Source organism: Anopheles darlingi, chromosome 2, assembly GCF_943734745.1.
Source record: "Anopheles darlingi chromosome 2, idAnoDarlMG_H_01, whole genome shotgun sequence".
Lineage (NCBI taxonomy): Eukaryota > Metazoa > Arthropoda > Insecta > Diptera > Culicidae > Anopheles > Anopheles darlingi.
In genome coordinates this window covers 32,794,403-32,814,838 of record NC_064874.1, presented here as the reverse complement: position 1 = coordinate 32,814,838, position 20,436 = coordinate 32,794,403, and the positions used below count along the sequence as shown (strand labels likewise).

At 44.9% G+C, this 20,436-nt stretch overlaps 7 protein-coding genes across 10 annotated transcripts in view; 4 read left to right on the top strand and 3 right to left on the bottom strand.

The window, feature by feature from the left end:
- LOC125949106 (uncharacterized) overlaps nt 1–20,436 on the bottom strand; it is a 317,531-nt gene that overhangs the window by 266,943 nt on the left and 30,152 nt on the right. For 2 of the 3 annotated variants that reach the window (XR_007468648.1, XM_049675808.1), the window contains one exon: nt 19,741–20,436. This exon is cut by the window's right edge. The gene's annotated coding sequence lies outside the window, so the exon portion shown is untranslated. Of the gene's footprint in view, nt 1–19,740 lie in introns of those variants that run through there. The other variant, XR_007468649.1, reaches the window with a different exon arrangement.
- Nucleotides 80–1,479, top strand: LOC125949167 (TBC1 domain family member 7). Its single transcript, XM_049675930.1, has 4 exons — nt 80–414; nt 485–669; nt 744–1,148; nt 1,216–1,479. The coding sequence occupies exons 1-4, from the start codon at nt 228–230 to the stop codon at nt 1,327–1,329; spliced, it is 891 nt and encodes a 296-aa protein (XP_049531887.1). The 5' UTR covers nt 80–227; the 3' UTR covers nt 1,330–1,479.
- Nucleotides 1,361–2,707, bottom strand: LOC125949163 (GDP-fucose transporter 1). Its single transcript, XM_049675923.1, has 2 exons — nt 2,475–2,707; nt 1,361–2,407 (listed from the first exon to the last, which is right to left on the bottom strand). The coding sequence occupies exons 1-2, from the start codon at nt 2,546–2,548 to the stop codon at nt 1,480–1,482; spliced, it is 1,002 nt and encodes a 333-aa protein (XP_049531880.1). The 5' UTR covers nt 2,549–2,707; the 3' UTR covers nt 1,361–1,479.
- On the top strand, nt 3,118–4,869 carry LOC125949145 (DNA-directed RNA polymerase III subunit RPC3). The gene is made up of 2 exons (XM_049675896.1): nt 3,118–3,417; nt 3,489–4,869. The coding sequence occupies exons 1-2, from the start codon at nt 3,271–3,273 to the stop codon at nt 4,857–4,859; spliced, it is 1,518 nt and encodes a 505-aa protein (XP_049531853.1). The 5' UTR covers nt 3,118–3,270; the 3' UTR covers nt 4,860–4,869.
- Nucleotides 13,394–14,711, top strand: LOC125949175 (eukaryotic translation initiation factor 4E type 2). Its single transcript, XM_049675941.1, has 4 exons — nt 13,394–13,536; nt 13,699–13,855; nt 13,937–14,059; nt 14,150–14,711. The coding sequence occupies exons 1-4, from the start codon at nt 13,517–13,519 to the stop codon at nt 14,471–14,473; spliced, it is 624 nt and encodes a 207-aa protein (XP_049531898.1). The 5' UTR covers nt 13,394–13,516; the 3' UTR covers nt 14,474–14,711.
- LOC125949162 (probable rRNA-processing protein EBP2 homolog) lies at nt 14,787–16,196 on the bottom strand. 2 transcript variants are annotated; one of them, XM_049675921.1, is made up of 3 exons: nt 16,048–16,196; nt 15,870–15,980; nt 14,787–15,797 (listed from the first exon to the last, which is right to left on the bottom strand). In XM_049675921.1, exons 1-3 carry the CDS (start codon nt 16,072–16,074, stop codon nt 14,904–14,906), a joined length of 1,032 nt encoding a protein of 343 aa, XP_049531878.1. In that variant the 5' UTR covers nt 16,075–16,196; the 3' UTR covers nt 14,787–14,903. The 2 variants fall into 2 exon arrangements, with proteins under 2 accessions (XP_049531878.1, XP_049531879.1); XM_049675922.1 differs by having other exon boundaries at nt 15,870–15,977.
- Nucleotides 16,378–19,587, top strand: LOC125949119 (116 kDa U5 small nuclear ribonucleoprotein component). Its single transcript, XM_049675843.1, has 2 exons — nt 16,378–17,567; nt 17,639–19,587. The coding sequence occupies exons 1-2, from the start codon at nt 16,498–16,500 to the stop codon at nt 19,497–19,499; spliced, it is 2,931 nt and encodes a 976-aa protein (XP_049531800.1). The 5' UTR covers nt 16,378–16,497; the 3' UTR covers nt 19,500–19,587.

The following is a 20,436-nucleotide window of genomic DNA, read 5'->3' as shown; positions in this document are numbered from 1 at the left end:
TGGCGAAACCGAGCCGGCTTTGACAATACCGGTACCGAACCGGTTCAGAACCGATTGACAGTACCGGTTCAACCCCATTTATTTATTTGTTCGGGGCCTTATTTTTTCGTAATTTTTCAACGATTAATTATCGCGGGATCGGAAACTGATCCCGGTTCCGTTACCGCGGGACTGCAGGTGTAGAAGAGGAAAGCCCGGCTCGCATAGAGATCCTGGCAGAGCGGAAAATGGCAGACGAACGGAACTTCCGTTCGACGTACTACGAAAAGGTGGGCTGTCGTGGAGTGGAAGAACGGAAATCGCTCGAGATCCTGCTGAAGGAGAAACCGCTCAATCTGACCAAGCTGACCCAGTTCTGCATACGATTCACCGTACCCAAGATCCACCGGACCGTACTCTGGAACTCGCTGCTCGGTAATTTCGGTCTGGCCCGGAAGGTTCCGAAGATTTCCCAATTAACACGACGTTCCGTTCCTTTCGGCAGGTGTAACACCGGTTTACGATAAGTCTCGAGAGTACGTGATGGAGCAGCGTGTGGCGGTGTACAATGATTTACTGAAAGCACTGAAAACGATGCGCGTCGTGGACGAGAACACTCCGACCGCACGGGTACTCTATGCGATGTGGTTACTGGAGAAGAGACAGCTCTACCTTGGCCGGGACATCACGGTGAGTTTGCGGATGATCCGATGAAGTTGGGTTGAGCGAACCGCAAATGCTTACGCTTGGTTGTACTATTGCAGCAAGAGAGCTACTTCTGTAGCATTACCAACGTGTTGCTGGAGATATTCGACAACGACATCGAAACGTACTGGATGGCCAAGAGCCTGTACGATTACTCAGAGGAAGTCAGCTTGGAGATGGGCAAGCTGACCGACCTGACGCACACAATCCTCGAGAAGACGGACGGTGGATTGTACATACACCTGAAATCCTGTGATATGCTAAACGCCCTTCCGCTGACCGACTGGTATCGATCGTTCTTTGCTGGGGTACTCTCCGAACCGGCACTGATACGCATCTGGGATAAGATCTGTGGTGGTGCCATCAAAATCGTCGTTTTCGTGATGATTGAACTGTTGCGCTTCTTGCGGCGCCGGGTTCTCCAGTGCGTCAAGCAGGAGGGTCTCTTCGAGTGTATTCACAGTGTAAGTAACACCAACTAGCCTCCCTCGCCTCCACCATGACCAACCAACCATCTGGTTAATATTTCAGATAAAAAATGAACAAGAATCTGCTGATGTGATCGTTAACGCTGCCATCGAGCTGTGGCAGCAGAACAAGGGGCACGAGTTTATACCGCAGGCAAAGGTGAAATCTTTGATCTGAGCAGAGAATTCCGGAAAACAAACCCTTACGTTGATACGTTGCTGTTTTTAATATTTAAGTTTATCTTGTTTTGTTTAACAGACAAAAAGTCGTACATATAAGAAAAAAGTAAAATAAAGGAACCAGCCCGCGCGCTGCGGTGCACGTTATTCACACTTTCTGATTGTTTGTGTCCTCCCGATGCTTCTTGTCCATCTCGACCTGTTTCACGCGGGTGTACAGTGCCGAACCGAGCAGCACGATTCCATTCGAGATCCACCACAGCAAAGATTTAGACTCATGGAACCACGAGGTAGCAATCACGGTTTGGGCACACGCTTTCGCCGTGCCGGAGATATTGTGTGTCAGGGGAGACGTTACCTTAATCTGGAGCGTGGTAACGAACCCAATGGCAAAGCCACACAATCCACCAACCGTCATCGCACCCCAGAACCACGGTGTGAACAGGTGCTCAAAGTTAAGCACCTCGCGTACTTCCCCGTTCAGCACCATCAAGGGGAGGAAGAGGACAGCCGAGTAAACGTTGTTGTAATAACTAAGTAACCACACCTCCTGCTTGACGAACTGCAGGGTGCGCTTGGTGTAGATCGAATAGAGTGAGAGACTCAGTGATCCGAGCACACCGAACACGGTACCGACCAGGGAGAACGATTCCGTAAGGCTCTCCTGGTCGACACCGATCCAGAAGCCAAGGATAATCAGCACGCAACACAGGGTCGCTTTGTAGCTCGTTCGCTGTCCGAGAAAGGTGTACGTCAGGATCACATTGAAGACGGTTGTTAGCGAGCGACCCACATAGTAAAAGGCCACTCCAACGTATTTCAGGCAGAGGTTGTTCGTGGCGATCATAGCGGTGAATAGTATCGATAACGGAAGCACCTTGCGAATGGTGTCCCGATCGAACGGATTGCCTTCGGGGAAGGAAACGTGGTTCGGAAACCGCTTGCTTAGCTTGCTCATCGTGAAGCATATCGTCGTCGTCGTTAGCACCTGGTACCACGTCACGAACAGGGGTGCATCTAGATTTAGGCCGCTCAGTAGCGCCTTATTCACGAATACCGTGACTATCGACACGAACCTAAGCGAGGGGAAGAATAGTTTGTGTTAGCGATAAGCGCCAGATAAGGGCTGGGCAAATACTTTACCAATAAAGTGCCACAACTCCGGCTATCCGGAAGTATTTCACTAGCAGGCTCTCCTTCTCTATCGGCTGATACATCTTGCTAGAAGTGTTGGTGCGAACTAGAACTGATTAAATTAGAACAGCGACCGAAACTGTGTGGAAACTCTCTAAACTCGCCATTTGGGGAGAAACCAGTTTCTTCGATCGGATAGTATCCTCAAGGAAGCGCCGGTCACTTGGGGTGGTTAATTAACACGGAAAATACAAAAATGCGAGCCGGACAACCCGGAAAAAGCCGGAAAATTGGACCGAGGAAAAGTTAATATCGTTTAATGTGTCGTTTTTTCGTTTATTGTTTCGATTAGATCGTTTGTTTTGCTTTTGTTTCGTTTTTTAACTCGCTTATTTCGTTTTATAGAGGATTTTTCTTCGAGCCAAAAACGCGTGGAAAATGTGATAATTTCTTCAAATTTTCAACAAATTCGTGTGATTTCGGAGCAAATTAGAACCATTTCAATTGCCGTTCGAGTCGCTGCAGTCGTTCCAGTAGGAAAAGTGCCGTGACTGTGGAAAACGGGGGAAAACCTCGGAAACCGGCAAGTTTGTAGGTTCGTGATTTTGCAAGGAGCTGTTGCACTAACATTTGAATTCTCCTTCCAGAAATCACGGCAAGCCGGTCCTTAAGATAGTAAAAGGTCAAGGAAGCTGAATTCATGAGCCGTACTGGGGTAAATCCTCACTGAAATAGAAGAAGAAGAAAGACCGGCAACCGTGGCAAGCAAGATTAAATCTTTAAAAAGAGGATCCTCGGTAACGAGATGTCGATCCAGCTCGGGAAGTTATGCTCCCGGATCATCGAGCAACACTATGGCGAAGTTGTGCGGACGGTAGCGGATGACTTGTTCGCCTCCATCGCTAAACCCTTGAGTCAGATAATACGGTCGACGGGTTTAACCAAACCGGAGGTAAGTTTCGGAACCCTCCCGGGGAAACGCTTCCTGGAATGATCAGGTTTCATATACCCGGGGTATTTTAGGTGTCCAAGTCGTTGGCCATCTTGCTCAAGTTCGGATTGGCCACCTTTGTGCTGAACAAGGCCCAGACGGGGTACGAGTACCAGCTGTTGCATGACCGTGTGCTGATGATCCTGCGTTATCCAAGGTACGTGCACTTGATACAGACAAAGTATGGCCACGAATCGGCCGCGCTGATGGAAGAGCTGATACGCGCTGGATCACAAACAGCATCGTACATTATCCTGAAATCGTTTGCAAACATTGACGTCAAGGACCGGAACACGCTAGCGATGTTACGCGAAAAATTCGGCGCCCTTGCGCAAGATCGGTACGTGATTCGTGCCCCTAATTTGAAGTCACGAGACGGTGAGCTAACGGAGCTGTCCTACGATGATGCAAACTTATTTTGCGTGCCCGAACTAGAACTGCGGGATCTGAACGAGCTGCACGAAGGCAAAAGTACACGAGTCCCGGACGAGGGTATCAATTGGCTGGTGAACGTGGAACAGTTTCATCTCGATTTCCGTGACGGCATCGTAACGGGAGCAGTGGAACGGATGATCGATGCAAATGCGAGCGAGTGTATGAAGTATCTGCTGGAGCTCATGTTCGAACGGACGAAACCCTGGGAAGCGGTTTCGAACCCGATCGCGTTGGTCGATCTGCGGCAACGATGCGAGAAAAAATCCCAAAACGTCGAAATGCTGCGCTTTCTGGATCAATACATGACCGTGCTAGAATCGAATGAGTTCATCTCCAAGTACGACAACAAGGGCGGCGGTCAATTTACGGTGAATGCAAAGAAAATCTTCGAACAGCTCACGTGGTCCTGCATTGAGAACATCATCGTCGAGAAGTATGGATCAAAGGCGGCCCGAATTTTTCGCGTCATCCGCATGAAGCGCTTCATCGAACAGGAAGAGATACAGAAAGAAGCCATGGTACCCGCCAAGGAGGCGAAGCAGTTGACCTACAAGTTGATGGAGGAAAATTTTCTGCTCATTCAAACGATCCGCAAACCTGGCGGTGGAAGCGCGGGAGCACCCAAATCGTTTTTTCTGTTTTACGTCAACCAGCGGCAGATCCTGTCGATGCTACTGGAAAGCTGTTACAAGGCGCTCTACAACTCCATCACTCGCTCAACACACGATAAGGCCGTCAATAAGCGGCTGATTGAAAAGAGTCAGCGGTTAGACAGTATCGTGGAGACGATGAAGGAGCGGGGTGAATCGGAGGCGTATATCAACGAAATTCTCGAAACCCTCACACCGCCTGAGCAGGAGATCCTGAAGAAGGTGAAACTGCGTGTCAAGAGCCTGTACAGTGCGGAAATTGGTATCGATGAAACGATTTTCATATTGAAATTGAATCAGGAATATCAAATGAAATAAACAAACCCACAAACTCAAACTGAACTGGATCAATGTCTGATATCGCTCTCACGCTTTGATATTGATCTCAAGATGTCCGATCAATCGTTAAATGAGATTTGAATTGTAGTATTTGGTGCACTTTCCGTAACTAAAAAAGTAAAAGAAAGCAGCTTCTGCTCAAAAATTTCTACAATCGGTCGGAATACTCAATTCTTACTTTCAGAGTTACGGCAGGCCTGTTCATCGGATCAACCTTGGATCTAAAGACAGAATGTGTCTGCGAGAGGTCAAGGAACCCGCTCTTATGAAACGATGAAGGTTCTGCCTAAAACGATAAGGAATGATAAGGTTAGTTCAAATGTTGCGTTAAATCTTGTTAACAACTATTTTCGTGGTACAGTATATAAGCCTTGATACCATGTTCTAATCATAAGGCAAGTATGGCATGATCGTGAGAATTATTCGTTGCAGATCTTGAAAGAGCAAATAAGCAAGTGGGACTTATTTACTATCTTCTGGGAAATGTAAACAGTTAAGGTACCTTGATACAGGGTTTTCCGAAAAGTTAAAATTGAATTTTTCCGCTCCTATTGGCTCTGAAAATAGTCAGAATAAGGACGATCTTGGCATGCAGTTCAAATTGTCCGAAACAAAAAGTTACTTCCACTGCTGAAACAGACGCGAAGGACTCGTGTATTTACAACACAGTGGAAGATCTTTATCAAGGGAAAAGCATTTTCATAGAACGGAAAAATGTCTCTTAAGCTAAGCCAACCATATTAATATCATAATTTTTATATATTTTTTGCAACCAACCACAACTTTTCGGTTAACCCTGTATCGTGTTCTTTTTCGGTCTCACAGAGTGATTACTTATATGTTACTGACCAAATCAATCATATACGTGGTACATAATAGTATCGTATGTGTAGTCATCAAACGTATTCCACACGTAGTCATTTAGTCCTAAGTTGTACACCTGTGTCGACGTGGTTGGCTTAGATGGTGCATAAAATACAATTTGACAAATTTAGTTTGTTCAACTTTCCGCTAGATTTTGTGAATTTTTATCATGGGACCGGTACGCGAAATCACTTACTTAGCAGAAGATGCTGCTATCTTCTACAACCGTTTCCGGAGAAAAGCAACTAGAAGATTTACAGTCCTATTTCCGACATGCAGTTTGTATTATACTAAGTTTTAATGAATTTGCAATCTACCTAAATTGTGCCACACGAATGTGAAGAAATTCATAATTGCGTAAAGATTTTATAGGTAAACTGAAGTTACTCCATTTTGTCTGATAACGTGACGAATAAGGCGGAGTCAAAGAAATTCGTAGTAATACATAAATCAACTCCACCTCTGAAATTTTAGTCAGTGTATCCGTGTTTTTAATCTAGCTTTTGATTAAAAATGCCTGTGTATTCGTTTGGCCGCAATCTATCTGCTATTGCCCGAGTTGAACGAGTGTCCAGCAAGGTTTTGTAAAAAATGGGTAGAATATGTTGCTTTCATTATTAGTATGAAAATCATCATTCAAAAAGGAAATTTAGATTTCTTTAAAACGCCCATCATGTCCGTTATGTATATTTCTATGAAGTATAATTGGTCGCATAAATTGAACTGTGCTCGTTATCTTGGTCTAAGACAATTTGAAATTGGCACAATCTTATAACAAACAAAAATGAACAAGCATGTTTATTGAACCCAAAATTCTGAACTACTATAGAAAGGATCCTCTCTACTTCATTCAACATTCAACCTGTTGCATGAGAGGACCATTCGTGGCTTTGAAGCAGACAGTTCATTGCACTTCCTTACAAATAAATCCATCATTAGTATAATTTAGTAGCTGGAAATTTAGACATTATTATTCAACGACTCTTACCAAAGCTGGCATTTTGCGAACTAAACGCCATATGCTAGATGGCCAAATTTGTAAAGATAATTTTCACATCCATTCGTTCGGTCTTTTTACACTCAGTTTGTGTGATCATTTCAATTCAAAGTACAGAATTTCTGAGTTTTTCGGCTGTCGAAATTTATAAGCAAGAGCAAATATCGGTAGCAAATGGAATTGATGTACAAAAATGATGTTTGGTGCTATTTAGCACTATATTTGTGTGGTATTTTTTCTTTCACAGATGATTAATCTTACTGTGAATAGTAGACGACGATTTCGTTTCCTTTATCATTAAAGATTACTCGTCATTGTCGAAGAAATGATAAGTAAACACGATAATGATGTTGCAATTTTCTCGAAAACCTGGTACAAGGATTGAAAAATGGATCCAAATCAGTCATTAGGTACCAACTCGTACTCGTGCTAGGTCGATAACTTCTTTGCAGCAATAAAATATTTGACTTTTGTTTGTCCATATTCTACTGTCAGAAGTGTTTAAGAGATGCTCTCCGATAAAATTAAAAACCCTCTACTCCCATATAGACGCGAGGCAAATAATCAGGATAAATTGCGTAACAGCCTCGGTAAAGACTTAAATACATTTAAGAAGGTACTACAATATTGTGATGTGAATCTGAGATATCCCGATCCCGACGATGGATATACGGTTTTCGAATTGGCTTGTAAAACAAGTGGATGTGCAGAGTTCATTAGGGAATGCGGAAAGGACGAGCATCAACTTGATATAACTCAGGTTTGTATTAAACATTATGGAGTTGTAGTGTAATGCTGTCATTGTAGTGCTAGCTAATATAGTTCCGTAAAGTTAAATATCAAAGTCTTAAGAATGTCCCAATCTATTTTATGGACGTTTTGCCATTTATAATTAATTTCGTCATTTGGACCACTTTGGATAATCTCTTTCCAATTATGGAGTGTTTTTTTTTATCAAGATTGCGTAAACGTGCACAAATATAAATGTATTGTGTATACCTTATTTCTCCATCAAGCTAAGGCATCGTGCATAAGGCGGAGTCAAAGTAAATGGGTTTTCTGCTACATAACATAAACTGTAGTTATCACAAATTCTAACACAAACGCCGAAGGTGTAATAAATTTACCAATCTTCTTTATCTTTCTTTAGATTAAAACTGTATGTGTATAAAATGCTTAGCAATTTGCGGTCTGGATGATTGTGTTGAACATGTTGATTTATGGAATTGCCTCTCGCTCTATGTCGCTGGGATTGATGATAGATTTAGTATATTGATGATCGAAATGGTTAATGCCAACCAAATGATGGTTGTAAATGAGACACCACCTTCCAATTGATTTTGTATTAAGCATAATATATTTTAATTAAACATGATTTACTCGAACACAAAAATGTGCAAGCAATTGGTCACGGTCCATAAAATCCCATCAATTCCGGCACAGTACTTATAATTGCGCAATTAATAGATTTTATTTTCCTAAGCAATGATCAAAAATATCATAGACAATTTAGTTCCTGTTAGTCATACTGCAAAAAAAACTGAAGATAGTGAATATTTAGTATGGACTCCAACAGATATTTTTAAATAGAATTAGATTAAGCAAAATTGGAACACGAGTGCATGGGTGCAACTATATTTTTGCTATCATTTCAGATGCACCCGGTAGAAGAAAAATGTCCAATACATTATGCTGCGCTTTCTTACGACGAGAGGAACATACAAGCTCTGTTGGCTTTAAACAAACCAATCCGTATTGATCAATTCTTCGAAGATCGCACAGCACTATTTCTTTTATGTGAAATTATAGAAAGGCTTCAGAAACACCACGAAAACCTTTCTCATTATGAGTCTTCAAAAATGACCTCAGAGCAAGTTATAAATGACCTTAAAAAATGTGATGAAGATTTTCCCGAGCTCCATATTTTGGATACGGCGATTTTGAAAGTAATAAGTCGCTTTGAAAAAGGCCATAAAGGAAAACGTGCAAAAAATGATATGAGTGTGCTGAATGGGATGATATTGGAATTACAAACGGGCTTAGAGCAACAAATTAAAAACGTGTTTCAGTGCATTGACCAATTGCTGCTAAACGGAGCGAATATACACGCTTCCTGCCGGAAAGGTATTCCAGCGCTACAACTTTTGATGAACGGCAATGGATGGCAGGATAAAAAAAGGGAAATCTTGGTAAAACATGGCTATGACTACAATGATTCGGAACTTAAACAAATTATAGATGAAAAATTTCCAGGTTGCGAATTCAAAGTTAACTATAAATCTGGGTTCATTCTCTTCAAAAACTCATTGCTCAACGAGGAAGAGACCTGGTTCAAAGAATATTGTCAACAAAACCAGAAATCAATTAATGAGATGGAATCAGATGAAATTGACCAGTTAGTTTTCATGGCAGTGGAGCATGACAAAGTACTGTGTATCGAATATTTGCTTACGTTCATGCGTGGAAAAATGAAGTCAAAACTGTTTTATAATACGCTGAACCTATGCTGCAGATTAAAGAACAGAGCACTTTTGGAATTAATTTTGACCAAGAAACCTGACATGATCGCACCGCTTCCAAGGATGTTGAAAAACACATTGTTAAATAAGGAAGACTCACCGTTCGTTTCCTTTGAGGAAATTTTAAAAATGTTTCCCGAAAGTATCGAAGAACCAGATGAAGCGACAAAGCGAACACCACTATTCTATGCTGTATCACGCAGAAATGAGGACGCTCAACTGAAATTATTAGCAAAGGGAGCTTATCTGGGGGCAAAGGATTCTCAGGGACGCTCTCCGATTTGTGATATCGATCTTGGCCTATTGGAGAAGCATTTGGATTCATGTGTGCAAGGCAATTTGAATCTCGGGTTCAGCGTGCACGATAAAAAATTCCAATTGACAATTGATTTGTCCAATTTCAATGCAAAAGAAGACGATCGAATTAATCTGAAAGAAAGCGATCTATATCCTTTGGTGCAGTTAGCTGAAAGATTGCCCAGTAATAGTATTATTGAACATCCAGTCATAGCCAGCATAATATCGCTGAAAAGATACCATCTTCGGCATTTTAGAATGCTTTACTTTGTGTATCATTTTGTCCATTTCATAGGATTAGTCACTTTAATGGTTACGCTTGATAACAACCACCCCGCAACATTCATGACTACAGTTTACTTGATGCTACGTTTCTTCAGTTGCTTTTGGATCGACATTAAAACATCAAATGCACACGTTTGGTACAAAGATTTCTCGCAAGTTGCAATGAAGTTTATTCAATTTGTTTTGTTAATTAGTTTTGGAGTAAAATATATGACTGACGATACTATAGATGCGCAACGAGTGGCTTCGGTCATTGGGTTGCTATCATTAGGCATCGAGGCTACATTCGTGTTAGTCAAATTCCCATGGGTATCTTGCTCAAGTAACCTTATTATGATGAAAACGATTTTGATCAGCTTTTGCAAATGTTTGCTACCATTTTCGCCTTTGCTGGTAGTATGGACCATCAGCTTTCACATTTTGTTTAAAGCTAACAAAAATGTTGATATCAAGGATAAAGAGGAAGATAATCCACTAAACACATTTCAAACGTATCCAATTGCTTTCCTTAAAACCATAGTAATGACAACTGGTAAGCATAATCGATAAAGTCATTTTTTTCAGCTGTTTCCCGGTTTTTAAATTCTTTTTTTTTATTCCTACAACAGGCGAGTTTGATACAGCGGACATTAACGTGCAGGATTTCTGGGCAAGATATTTGCTTTTTCTCCTGTTCCTACTATTTGTATACACTACTTTCAGCAATTTTCTAAGCAGTTTAGCGGTCGACGATACCACGGTAAGCATTTTGACTTAGAATGTGTCCACAGCATGAGTCAGATCTTAGAAACAAGTATTAAATTAACAGAAATTGAGAGCGGTCGCGGATTTAATCACTTCTCAACAAGAGATATCCTTCATGATCCGACTTGAAAATATAGAGCTTTTAACCGATGCATTGTAAGTATTAAGCAATCGACAGTGAACAAATTTCATTACTAAAATTTTTTACGATCGGTTTTTCAGGTTTCAGGCATGGTTTCACTTCCACGACAAATCATCTCCACGACAAATCATCATTATCCCCAACAACGATACATCACTGGTATCAAGGCACATTGTTTCTTATGAAAGATGGCATAAGAACGAAAAAAAAGATTCAAAGATATATAGAAATATTATGGGTGATGCTTTAGTACGTCGGTGTATCGATATAGTGAAGGCGCGACAGGCGAACATCGGGTATGAAAATCAGAATTCTTAAGAATCAGAGTTTGTACCCGGTTTAATTCATTTAGGCTTAGCCGCTGCATACAGGCTTAGGGGCTGCCTACGGCTTATCTATATTATTCTATCTTCTTTTTATAGACGTCTATTGTATAATGAATACATGCAATTCATTTCTTGTTAGGATAATATGGGAAGGAACCATCAGCGGAAAGATTCGTGTAGTTAATTTTATTTTTTATTTAGAAAAAGTCCTACAGGTGGCAATTATTTTTCACCCTGGAATAATTTTTTACTTAATTCTTTAAACATAGACTCTTCTTGCAGTAATCCTAGTTCCTTTTGAATTTTTTTCAATATATTCTGATTTTGTATCGTATCATTTGGGTTCTCTGTCGTGCTATTTAGCAGTGGCCCCGCCTCCAATAGTTTCAGCAGGTCGATAACGGTTTCAGCCCGTTTTATTGCATTTGGTTTGGATGCATCCTTATACAACGTTCTTATACCTTGTATAACCAGTTGCAGCATCACTCGAAGTTCAGTCCGTCTTTCAGCGGTCAGATTGTCAGCGGTCAGCCTCGATGGGTCGATTTCATCCATTTTTTCACGCAGATTCTCTCTACCAATAGGGTCGAGTGTTTCATAGCGTATGTTTTGTGTACCGTCCTTTTCCTAAAACAGTGATTATTGGTATAATCAGAATGCTTTGAAATGACGATACGATATTTTACCGGTATAGCGATACGCGTGTCCATATTTCACGCCGTAAGAATAATCATTCAGGGTGAACAATACTGCAGGATAGTTTATTAGGAATCTGAAAGTATGAGATTAGTATGTAGTGCCCAGTTTGTACGATTAACAGCCGATGGTACTAGAAAAGTGCTCCATCTTCGCAAACTTCGGTAAACAACATAACACTTATAATAACAGATATTTCGACTCATAAAAGAAGTGAGAGATCAAGCAAACAGCAATTTTAGCCTCCAACTGTTGCATCACAGCGTTACCCTATTACTTATCAAAAGTCACAAAGGGAAGGTTAATCATATCGAATGTTGTAGAGTCATTCTAGGCGATAGCGGAATAAGCCTAATGCCGAGATAGGCGGAAGTATTGAAATGAAAATATAATGTTAATAGGAAAAGAGGAACCGACACGGAATTTTTGGTAACTGTTTCTTCGCTTCTAAATCGTAGCACCAGTTTACAGTATTTGAACAATGATAAGCACTTAAATTTACCAAGAGCACCTAGTGGAATAAGGTTAGGTATTAAAGCCACTCTTTGGTGCTTATAAATTACCGTAATTCGATTTCACAGCCGCACTTTGAATTGCACTTTCACGAAAATCGAAAACTAACGCCCGGTGTAAATGTCACCAAAGATAACGCGACATGATAACGATACGATGTGCACACCACGCAAACACCCGCCGGCTCAGTCAACACCCAACTAACCTAGCATATACTTTTGAACCGGTTCTACCATGATGAGGTGCAATCGTAGCTGATTTTCGTAGATAAATGATCGATTCGTAAGTTCTATCATCGGACTCGCGAGCGCGACCGCGTGAGCTGTCCGTTATGGTTATTTTTCTCTCTTGCAGTGAAAAAAGGCATGATATTGCTCTTAGGACAAGCAAAGCTGAATGGATCATCAGATACCGGAGAGCAACAGGAGGGATTGCATTTCTCCGTCGCCGGGCCATCACCTTCTAGGCCATCACCAGTTTCTCTATGAGGTTCGAAATGGCCGCATCTGTTGAAATAAATAAATATAGAACATTTGAAATAAATTTGTTTTTTTTTAAGTAAGGTTCACCGTTTTTCCGATTTAATTTTCTGATTTCAGATTCAAAAGTTGATCACGGACGTAGGAGATCGATTTGAGGTTTATTGAAGTTTGATAATTTTTATATGGATTTGGAATGAGTTAAAATCTTGTCTTAGATTAGGATTGAGTTAAAATCTTGTCTTAGCTTAGTTTAGTGCTCCAAATAGTATAAAGTGTGTGTGTGTGTTCAAAATTTCAAGTCGATCCGTTTAGTAACGGTCTCGGGAAACGTGGAAATTTGAAAAACGCACGTGCGCGCACCTCGTTTTTGGGAAGTTCGTTTGTGAGGGGGTGTGAGGGTTCACTTCGGCTCGGGCTACTTTTGCCGAAGATAGCCGAAGCATCTCTCTCTCATTCTCGCACGAAAGATGAGCGAGAGAAAAATCGGCGAAAGAAAATCTAATAATAACGGACAAATTGAATATTTTCGATTTCGAAAACATAATTCCCAAACCCGTACAGTATAAACTCCTTGCCAGTTATCGTGTATATCGTTTCACAGAGAAAAGGATCGTTTTACCGTAAAATGTCTTCTTCTTCTTCTTTGAGAAATCCGTGAATCGCGAAAATCGGGAAATTTGTAACTTTTTTAAATAATTCCAGCAAGTAAAACATTGCGGCCAAAAGAATTCACGTTCAACTGAGACCAGCTTTTTATCGTATCGTCGAACCATGGCTACTAAATACGACGCGTAAGTACTGTACGGAGTCCGGTATCCGGTGGGTCAAGATCAAAATCTACACCTGGCCGCTGCTGCTGGCGAAGGAGGCTGAACACAACCGGAACCGGAAGCGCCTACTGGGAATTGTCCTTGCTCATATCCCATTCTCCGATTACCTGCCCGACCTTCCAGAATGCGACCATACGCCAGCGACAGCGACGATAGTGGTGATGAAGGAGCCGATTTCGATGTGGAGAAGCTGGGCCCGCTGGAAGTGGGACCGGGAGAGCACAAGCTACAGCACACTTATTACCTTTGGTTCGGCAAGAAAGGCTCACATCGTGCCGCAGTAAGCATATCCGCCATTTGCGCGAATTCTATTCGTCAACGAAGAAAGTTATCGAGCATCTGCTGTTCTATCTACTTGCAGGAATACATAAAATCGTTGCATTTTGTAGGACGGTGTGCCAGCGTTGAACAGTGGTGGTCCCTGTACTGTCACCTAGTGAAACCGACCGTCCTACGACCGTTCCGAAGGTTGCACCTGTTCAAGGTATGATCACGACGCATCACAAGCGCTTGGTGTGGCATCAGCAAACACAATGAACTAACCCAAAGGAACCGTTTCGTGTACCGTACACAGGATGGCATCAAACCGATGTGGGAAGATCCGGGCAATATACGTGGCGGCAAGTGGGTGATCCGGTTGAAGAAGTCCAAGATCGATCGGGCCTGGGAGAATGTGTGTATGGCGATGCTGGGGGAACAGTTTCTGGTTGGGCCGGAAATTTGTGGTGTCGTTTTGTGCACACAGTTCCCCGAGGACGTTCTGTCCGTGTGGAACCGAACGGCAACGGACACAGTCAGCACGAACCGCATCCGGGACACGTTGCGACGCATCCTGAACCTACCTCAATCGCAGCACATTGAGTACAAGCAGCACTGCGATAGTCTCAAGTTTCTCTGAGATAACCGGAGGATGCAGCATCCACGATCGACGACGGCAGCGGCTAGTGGTGGCGGCGTCCTCAGTGGTTGCAGCAATAACAGCATCCCCTTCCTACTGCCTCCCTGTGTACAGTTAAGCTGCAGTTAAGGATCGTTCTCGTGGTACCGGCACACAGTTTTCCACCCCGGTGGTTCTCGATCTACACCACATCCATTTCCTCCCTTAAAATAAAAGTTCTTATATTGAAAAGATATTCTACAAACGCTTGAGCAGAGTTCAAGATATTGAAAAGGTTCATCCCCGCGGCTTGGGGATAGATATGAAGCTGCACCATTAACATAGGGGTTTTGGATTTTATTGTTGGAAACTTTTGTAGCTTTCTTAACCGTTAACCGATCTTAACGTAGCAGGCACGAACCATTCCTAGTCGAGACTCTACCTGATGCGCCTACTTCTTGCGATTCTTCGACTGGGCACGTCGATTCTTGCCGGGTCGTTTCTTGGCACCACCAGCTCCTCCACCTCCACCGCCACGCTTTTTGCCGCGTGGACCGTCTTGCATAGATGATTCCTTAGTGTTGCGCTTCGACCCCTTCTTACGTCCACCGAAGCCGAACTTGGCATCGCGCGCCTTCCGCTTCCCGCTGACGGTCTTTTTCTTGCCTGTGCCCTTTTTGCCAGACTTCCGGAAATCACCCCGCGGGCCCTCATCGTCATCGTCCAGGAAGTCCAGATTTGACAGCTTTCCTTTCCGGAACTTCTTGATGTCGCTGAGCGTTTTGCGTCGCTCTTCTTCGCGCTTTTCCGTTGCCTGCCGCTGGATCAGCTTTCCGATGCGTCGCTGCTCGCGCAGCTGCCGCACACGTTCCGACTTCGCGATACCTTCCTGCTTGTCGAGCAACACCTTGCGGATGCGCTGCATGTGCTCGTCGGATTTGGCCATCTCGGCAAAGTAATCATCCGGGCGCTTCGTGGCGATGCCCAGATCGTGCAACCGCTGGATACCCTCGATGGTGGCCGCCTGTGCCTGGCGGTGGAACAGGATCTCGCGCTTGAAATCGTTCAACACGGGATCCACTTCAGGAGCGACGTACGGGATCTTGCGGTTGCCTTTGAACTGGTTCTCACGCTTTTGCTGATGCTTCTCGATCTGGATGGCAAGCTCGGGTGTCAGTGGGGCCAGGTCGTTCACCAGATCCATACGTTCGATCCAGGGCGCCTTCAGCACGCATGCCTCTAGCGCTGCTTTCAGCTTCGGTGTGTCATTGATCGGCTGGTATTCCTTCGTTTCGATCACATTCAGTCCCGGTTTGAGCTGGTTGTTCCGGAGTGCCTCACGAAGCTGTGTCGGACGATAAAAGACGGGAAAAGGTGAACACAGACGATCAACAGTGTCTCGCTCAATGATACTTACCGCATCGTCGGAGTCCGACTCTGAGAAACTGGAATCATCGTTAGAATCGGCATAGAATTCTTCCGCCACCGTTGTCCCCATTTCCACATCGGAACCATCCTCGGGCTCCTGCTTTACGAACGGAAAGAACGAAAGTTACGAGCGCCGGCGATGCTAGTTTGCTGGCTGGTAGACTTACGAGAGCCGCTTGTTGTGCCATCAGCATGTTTATTTCGCTGAATTGTAGGATTTATGAGCGACAAAACAGTGTAAACGTGGAGTTTACGGGTAAAATTTCCAACTTTAGAACCTCTTCACCGGCGTCCGCGTGGTCGCCGATGTTTTTATTTCGTCTGACCAAGGTGTTTAGATAGACAGGAGGCTGCTAGCAGACCCCCTGTTGGTGAGTTTGGTGAGGTACACCTTTCTATCAACACCTTGAGTCTAGATGGCTTTTTAAGAAACTCCTACTTGCCAGCGGCTATAGTACCTGTTATAGTGCTTAGGTGGCGTACCGGCAAGCCAAAACTCGACTGTTTTTTGTTTGCATCCTTCGCTTGTCCCAAAAATCTCTGTCGTTTTCCGCATAAACCAGCGTTCCTCTGATATTCCTGCTGATACCACGGATTACTAAACGTAACTAAGGCCGATGGATACCGCTTCGTACGATGAGTTCGGCAACTACATCGGTCCGGACCTGGAGAGCGACGAGGAAGATGACCAGAGCGTGTACGGTCAGGCCGACCAGCAGGACGACGAGGAGGATGACGAACCGCTGGAGGACGATGGTCCCGAACCGGAGGAGGAACAGGACAAGCGCTCCAAGGCGATAGTGCTGCACGAGGATAAGCGCTACTATCCGACCTCACTTGAGGTGTACGGCGAGGAGGTGGAAACGATCGTGCAGGAAGAGGACGCTCAACCGCTGGACAAGCCGTTGATAGAACCGGCTAAAAAGATGAAATTTCAACTGAAAGCCCAGGAACTACCGGAAACGACCTATAAGATGGAGTTCCTGTCCGATCTGATGGACACACCGACGCTGATCCGGAATGTTGCCCTCATCGGTCATCTGCACCACGGCAAGACCACTTTTGTCGATTGTTTGGTACGCCAGACCCATCCGCAGCTGCGCAACATGGAGGAACGTAATCTGCGGTACACGGACACGCTCTTCACCGAGCAGGAGCGCGGCGTTAGCATCAAGGCGTCCCCGATGACGCTCGTGCTGCCGGACGTGAAGGGTAAAAGCTTCCTCATTAACGTGTTCGATACGCCCGGACACGTGAACTTTTCCGACGAGGTAACCGCATCGATGCGGCTCTGTGACGGCGTGGTGCTGTTCGTCGATGTGGCCGAGGGAGTTTCGCTTAACACCGAGCGGTTGCTGAAGCATGCCATACAGGAGAAGTTGGCACTGACCGTGTGTATCAATAAGATCGATCGGCTCATCCTCGAGCTGAAGCTGCCACCTCAGGATGCGTATTTCAAGCTGCGCCACATTGTTGAGGAGATCAATGGTCTGCTGGCTCTGCACGGTGATTCGACAGTTAAACCCGTTTCGCCCGTGCACGGAAACGTTTGCTTTGCCAGCTCACTGTACGGCATTTGCTTCACGTTGAAATCCTTCGCCCGCCTGTACGCCGACACGTACGAGGGTGTGAACATTAACGAGTTCGCCAAACGGCTCTGGGGTGACATGTACTTTCACAGCAAATCGTAAGCTCACCATGGTAAAGGAACGATCTGTTCGGTTCGCTAATGTTCGCTTTCCGTTCTCTGTTTTGCAGACGCAAGTTCACAAGGAAACCACCACACAGCTCGGCACAGCGTAGCTTCGTCGAGTTTGTGCTTGAGCCGCTGTACAAGCTGTTCGCGCAAGTGGTCGGTGATGTGGACACGACACTAGCGGATACGCTGGCCGAGCTAAACATTCCGGTGACGAGCGAGGAAATGAAATGTAACATCCGGCCGCTGCTGCGAACCGTTTGCAATCGGTTCGTCGGTGATTTCTGCGGATTCGTGCAGATGTGTGTCGAGCATGTGCGATCACCGCTGGACAATGCGCAGTGCAAGATCGACCACATCTACACCGGTGTGCGCGAAAGCGGCATCTATCAGGACATGCTGAACTGCGATGCGAACGCACAGCTGATGGTGCACAGCTCGAAGATGTATCCGACCGAGGACTGTACCTTCTTCCAGGTGCTGGGGCGCGTCATGAGCGGTACACTGCACGCCGGCCAGGAGGTTCGCGTGCTGGGCGAAAATTATTCGCTGCTGGACGAGGAAGATAGCCGGGTGCTGCAGGTGGGCCGATTGTGGATCTACGAGGCGCGGTACAAGATTGAGTTGAACCGCGTACCGGCTGGTAACTGGGTGCTGATCGAGGGCATCGATCAGTGCATCGTGAAGACGGCCACCATCACCGATGTGCAGATGGCGGAGGACGTGTTCATCTTTCGACCGCTGAAATTTAACACGCAGAGTGTGATCAAGATCGCGGTGGAACCGGTGAACCCATCCGAACTGCCCAAAATGCTCGATGGGTTGCGCAAGGTTAACAAATCCTATCCGCTGTTATCGACGCGCGTTGAGGAGTCGGGTGAGCACGTGATACTGGGTACGGGTGAGCTGTATCTGGACTGTGTGATGCACGATCTGCGCAAAATGTACTCGGAGATCGACATTAAGGTGGCGGATCCGGTCGTGGCGTTCTGCGAGAGCGTCGTGGAAACGTCTTCGCTCAAATGTTTCGCCGAAACGCCGAACAAGAAGAACAAAATCACGATGATTGCGGAACCACTCGAGAAGGGACTGGCGGAGGACATCGAGAATGGTACGGTTTCGATCGGTTGGAACAAGAAGAAGCTGGGCGAGTTCTTTCAGGTCAACTACCAATGGGATCTGCTGGCGGCACGCTCGATCTGGGCGTTCGGACCGGATAATACCGGGCCTAACATTCTGGTTGACGACACGCTCCCGTTCGAGGTGGACAAGACGCTACTCGGTGCAGTGAAAGACTCGATCGTGCAGGGATTCCAGTGGGGTACGCGCGAAGGACCACTTTGTGAAGAACCGATTCGGAATGTCAAGTTCAAGATACTGGATGCAGTGATCGCACCGGAACCGTTGCATCGTGGCGGAGGTCAAATCATTCCGACTGCACGACGCGTCGCTTATTCGGCCTTCCTAATGGCCACGCCACGGCTCATGGAACCGTACCTGTTCGTGGAAGTGCAGGCACCGGCCGATTGTGTCTCGTCGGTCTACACAGTCCTAGCGCGACGCCGTGGCCACGTGACACAGGACGCACCGGTACCGGGTTCCCCGCTCTATCTCATCAAAGCATTCATACCGGCGATCGATTCGTTTGGTTTCGAGACCGATCTACGGACACACACGCAGGGGCAGGCGTTCTGCCTGTCCGTCTTTCACCACTGGCAGATCGTACCGGGCGATCCGCTCGATAAGAGCATCATCATTCGACCACTGGAACCGCAACCGGCAACGCATCTAGCGCGTGAGTTCATGATCAAAACGCGCCGCCGGAAGGGTCTCTCGGAGGACGTTTCGATCAACAAATTCTTCGATGATCCTATGCTGCTCGAGCTCGCACGCCAGGACGTGTTGCTCAACTATCCGATCTAAGCTAAGAAGGCTAAGAAGCACCGCTCACCGGTCAAAGGAGGCGCAGCAACCATTTCTAGCGATATTTGTAAGCATCCAGCATCCGCTCCTGATCCCATTTCGGATCTTTCATGACTACGTTAAAGTTTTTTATTCCAAGTCAGTTTGAAGATGCTGAAAAAGCGAAAGTGTATCCAAAAGAAGCGCTAGCTGCCTAATGTCACAAACTTACAACAATAAAATCAGATTTACAGATACAGATCCAGGTGTCGTTAATAAAATTTGTTCTATACTTTATTGTTTCTATTGTAGGGCATTTTGGGTTTCCTGCTGTCCAGCGAGTGGACGGTCTCTGTCAGGGCCTAAACAAGACCGCCACTTCCGCTAGATCTCCTTCGGATCACTTTCTGGCAATATTTTTGAATCTGGTTTCGGTTACACCGTTTTGTATCCTGCCCTTTCCCTGCTGTATATCAACATATCCTCTCCATTGTTCGGTGGATTCCGAGGGAGTGGAGCTGATTACACCATCTATTCTTAACTGAGCCTGTGTGTTGTGTGTGTCTCTCTACCTCTCTCTTTCTGCTGGTCTTCGGGGTTGTGTCTCGGTGTGAGGAAGTTGGGTCATTAATTAATTTAAAACTTAAAAATAGGCTTACAAACGAAACTCTTAATCCTGTCATTGATGTGAGGTAGATAACAAGTATTACTATAATATTAGTTTTTCCGTCGCAGCATCTATATATGCTGTACATTCCCGTATGTGTGTGTATGTGTGAGAGTCTGTGTGGCGCTGGGGCTTTTCCTTTTTTCACCGTTTCGGATCGTACTCAAAAATAATAAATCAAACAATCACTTCGCTACAATGCAAAAACAAACAAAATAGGTAAAATGAACAAAGTTTGGTAGTGTTTCAGTAAACGGAAACGAAAACTATAAAATGGAATGTGTCGTTCGA

Excerpts from the sequence above, each read along its gene's own strand:
- LOC125949119 (XM_049675843.1), top strand. The coding sequence starts at position 16,498 with ATGGATACCGCTTCGTACGATGAGTTCGGCAACTACATCGGTCCGGAC. Across the intron at positions 17,568-17,638 it reads ATGTACTTTCACAGCAAATC|ACGCAAGTTCACAAGGAAAC; the intron begins GTAAGCTCACCA and ends TCTGTTTTGCAG.
- LOC125949175 (XM_049675941.1), top strand. The coding sequence starts at position 13,517 with ATGGCTACTAAATACGACGC. Across the intron at positions 13,856-13,936 it reads AAGGCTCACATCGTGCCGCA|GAATACATAAAATCGTTGCA; the intron begins GTAAGCATATCC and ends ATCTACTTGCAG. Across the intron at positions 14,060-14,149 it reads GAAGGTTGCACCTGTTCAAG|GATGGCATCAAACCGATGTG; the intron begins GTATGATCACGA and ends TACCGTACACAG.
- LOC125949167 (XM_049675930.1), top strand. The coding sequence starts at position 228 with ATGGCAGACGAACGGAACTTCCGTTCGACGTACTACGAAAAGGTGGGC. Across the intron at positions 670-743 it reads ACCTTGGCCGGGACATCACG|CAAGAGAGCTACTTCTGTAG; the intron begins GTGAGTTTGCGG and ends GTACTATTGCAG. Across the intron at positions 1,149-1,215 it reads TCTTCGAGTGTATTCACAGT|ATAAAAAATGAACAAGAATC; the intron begins GTAAGTAACACC and ends TTAATATTTCAG.
- LOC125949162 (XM_049675921.1), bottom strand. The coding sequence starts at position 16,074 with ATGCTGATGGCACAACAAGCGGCTCTC. Across the intron at positions 15,981-16,047 it reads TGGCACAACAAGCGGCTCTC|CAGGAGCCCGAGGATGGTTC; the intron begins GTAAGTCTACCA and ends CCGTTCGTAAAG. Across the intron at positions 15,798-15,869 it reads AGTCGGACTCCGACGATGCG|CTTCGTGAGGCACTCCGGAA; the intron begins GTAAGTATCATT and ends CGTCCGACACAG.
- LOC125949145 (XM_049675896.1), top strand. The coding sequence starts at position 3,271 with ATGTCGATCCAGCTCGGGAAGTTATGCTCCCGGATCATCGAGCAACAC. Across the intron at positions 3,418-3,488 it reads CGGGTTTAACCAAACCGGAG|GTGTCCAAGTCGTTGGCCAT; the intron begins GTAAGTTTCGGA and ends GGGGTATTTTAG.
- LOC125949163 (XM_049675923.1), bottom strand. The coding sequence starts at position 2,548 with ATGTATCAGCCGATAGAGAAGGAGAGCCTGCTAGTGAAATACTTCCGG. Across the intron at positions 2,408-2,474 it reads GGAGTTGTGGCACTTTATTG|GTTCGTGTCGATAGTCACGG; the intron begins GTAAAGTATTTG and ends CCCCTCGCTTAG.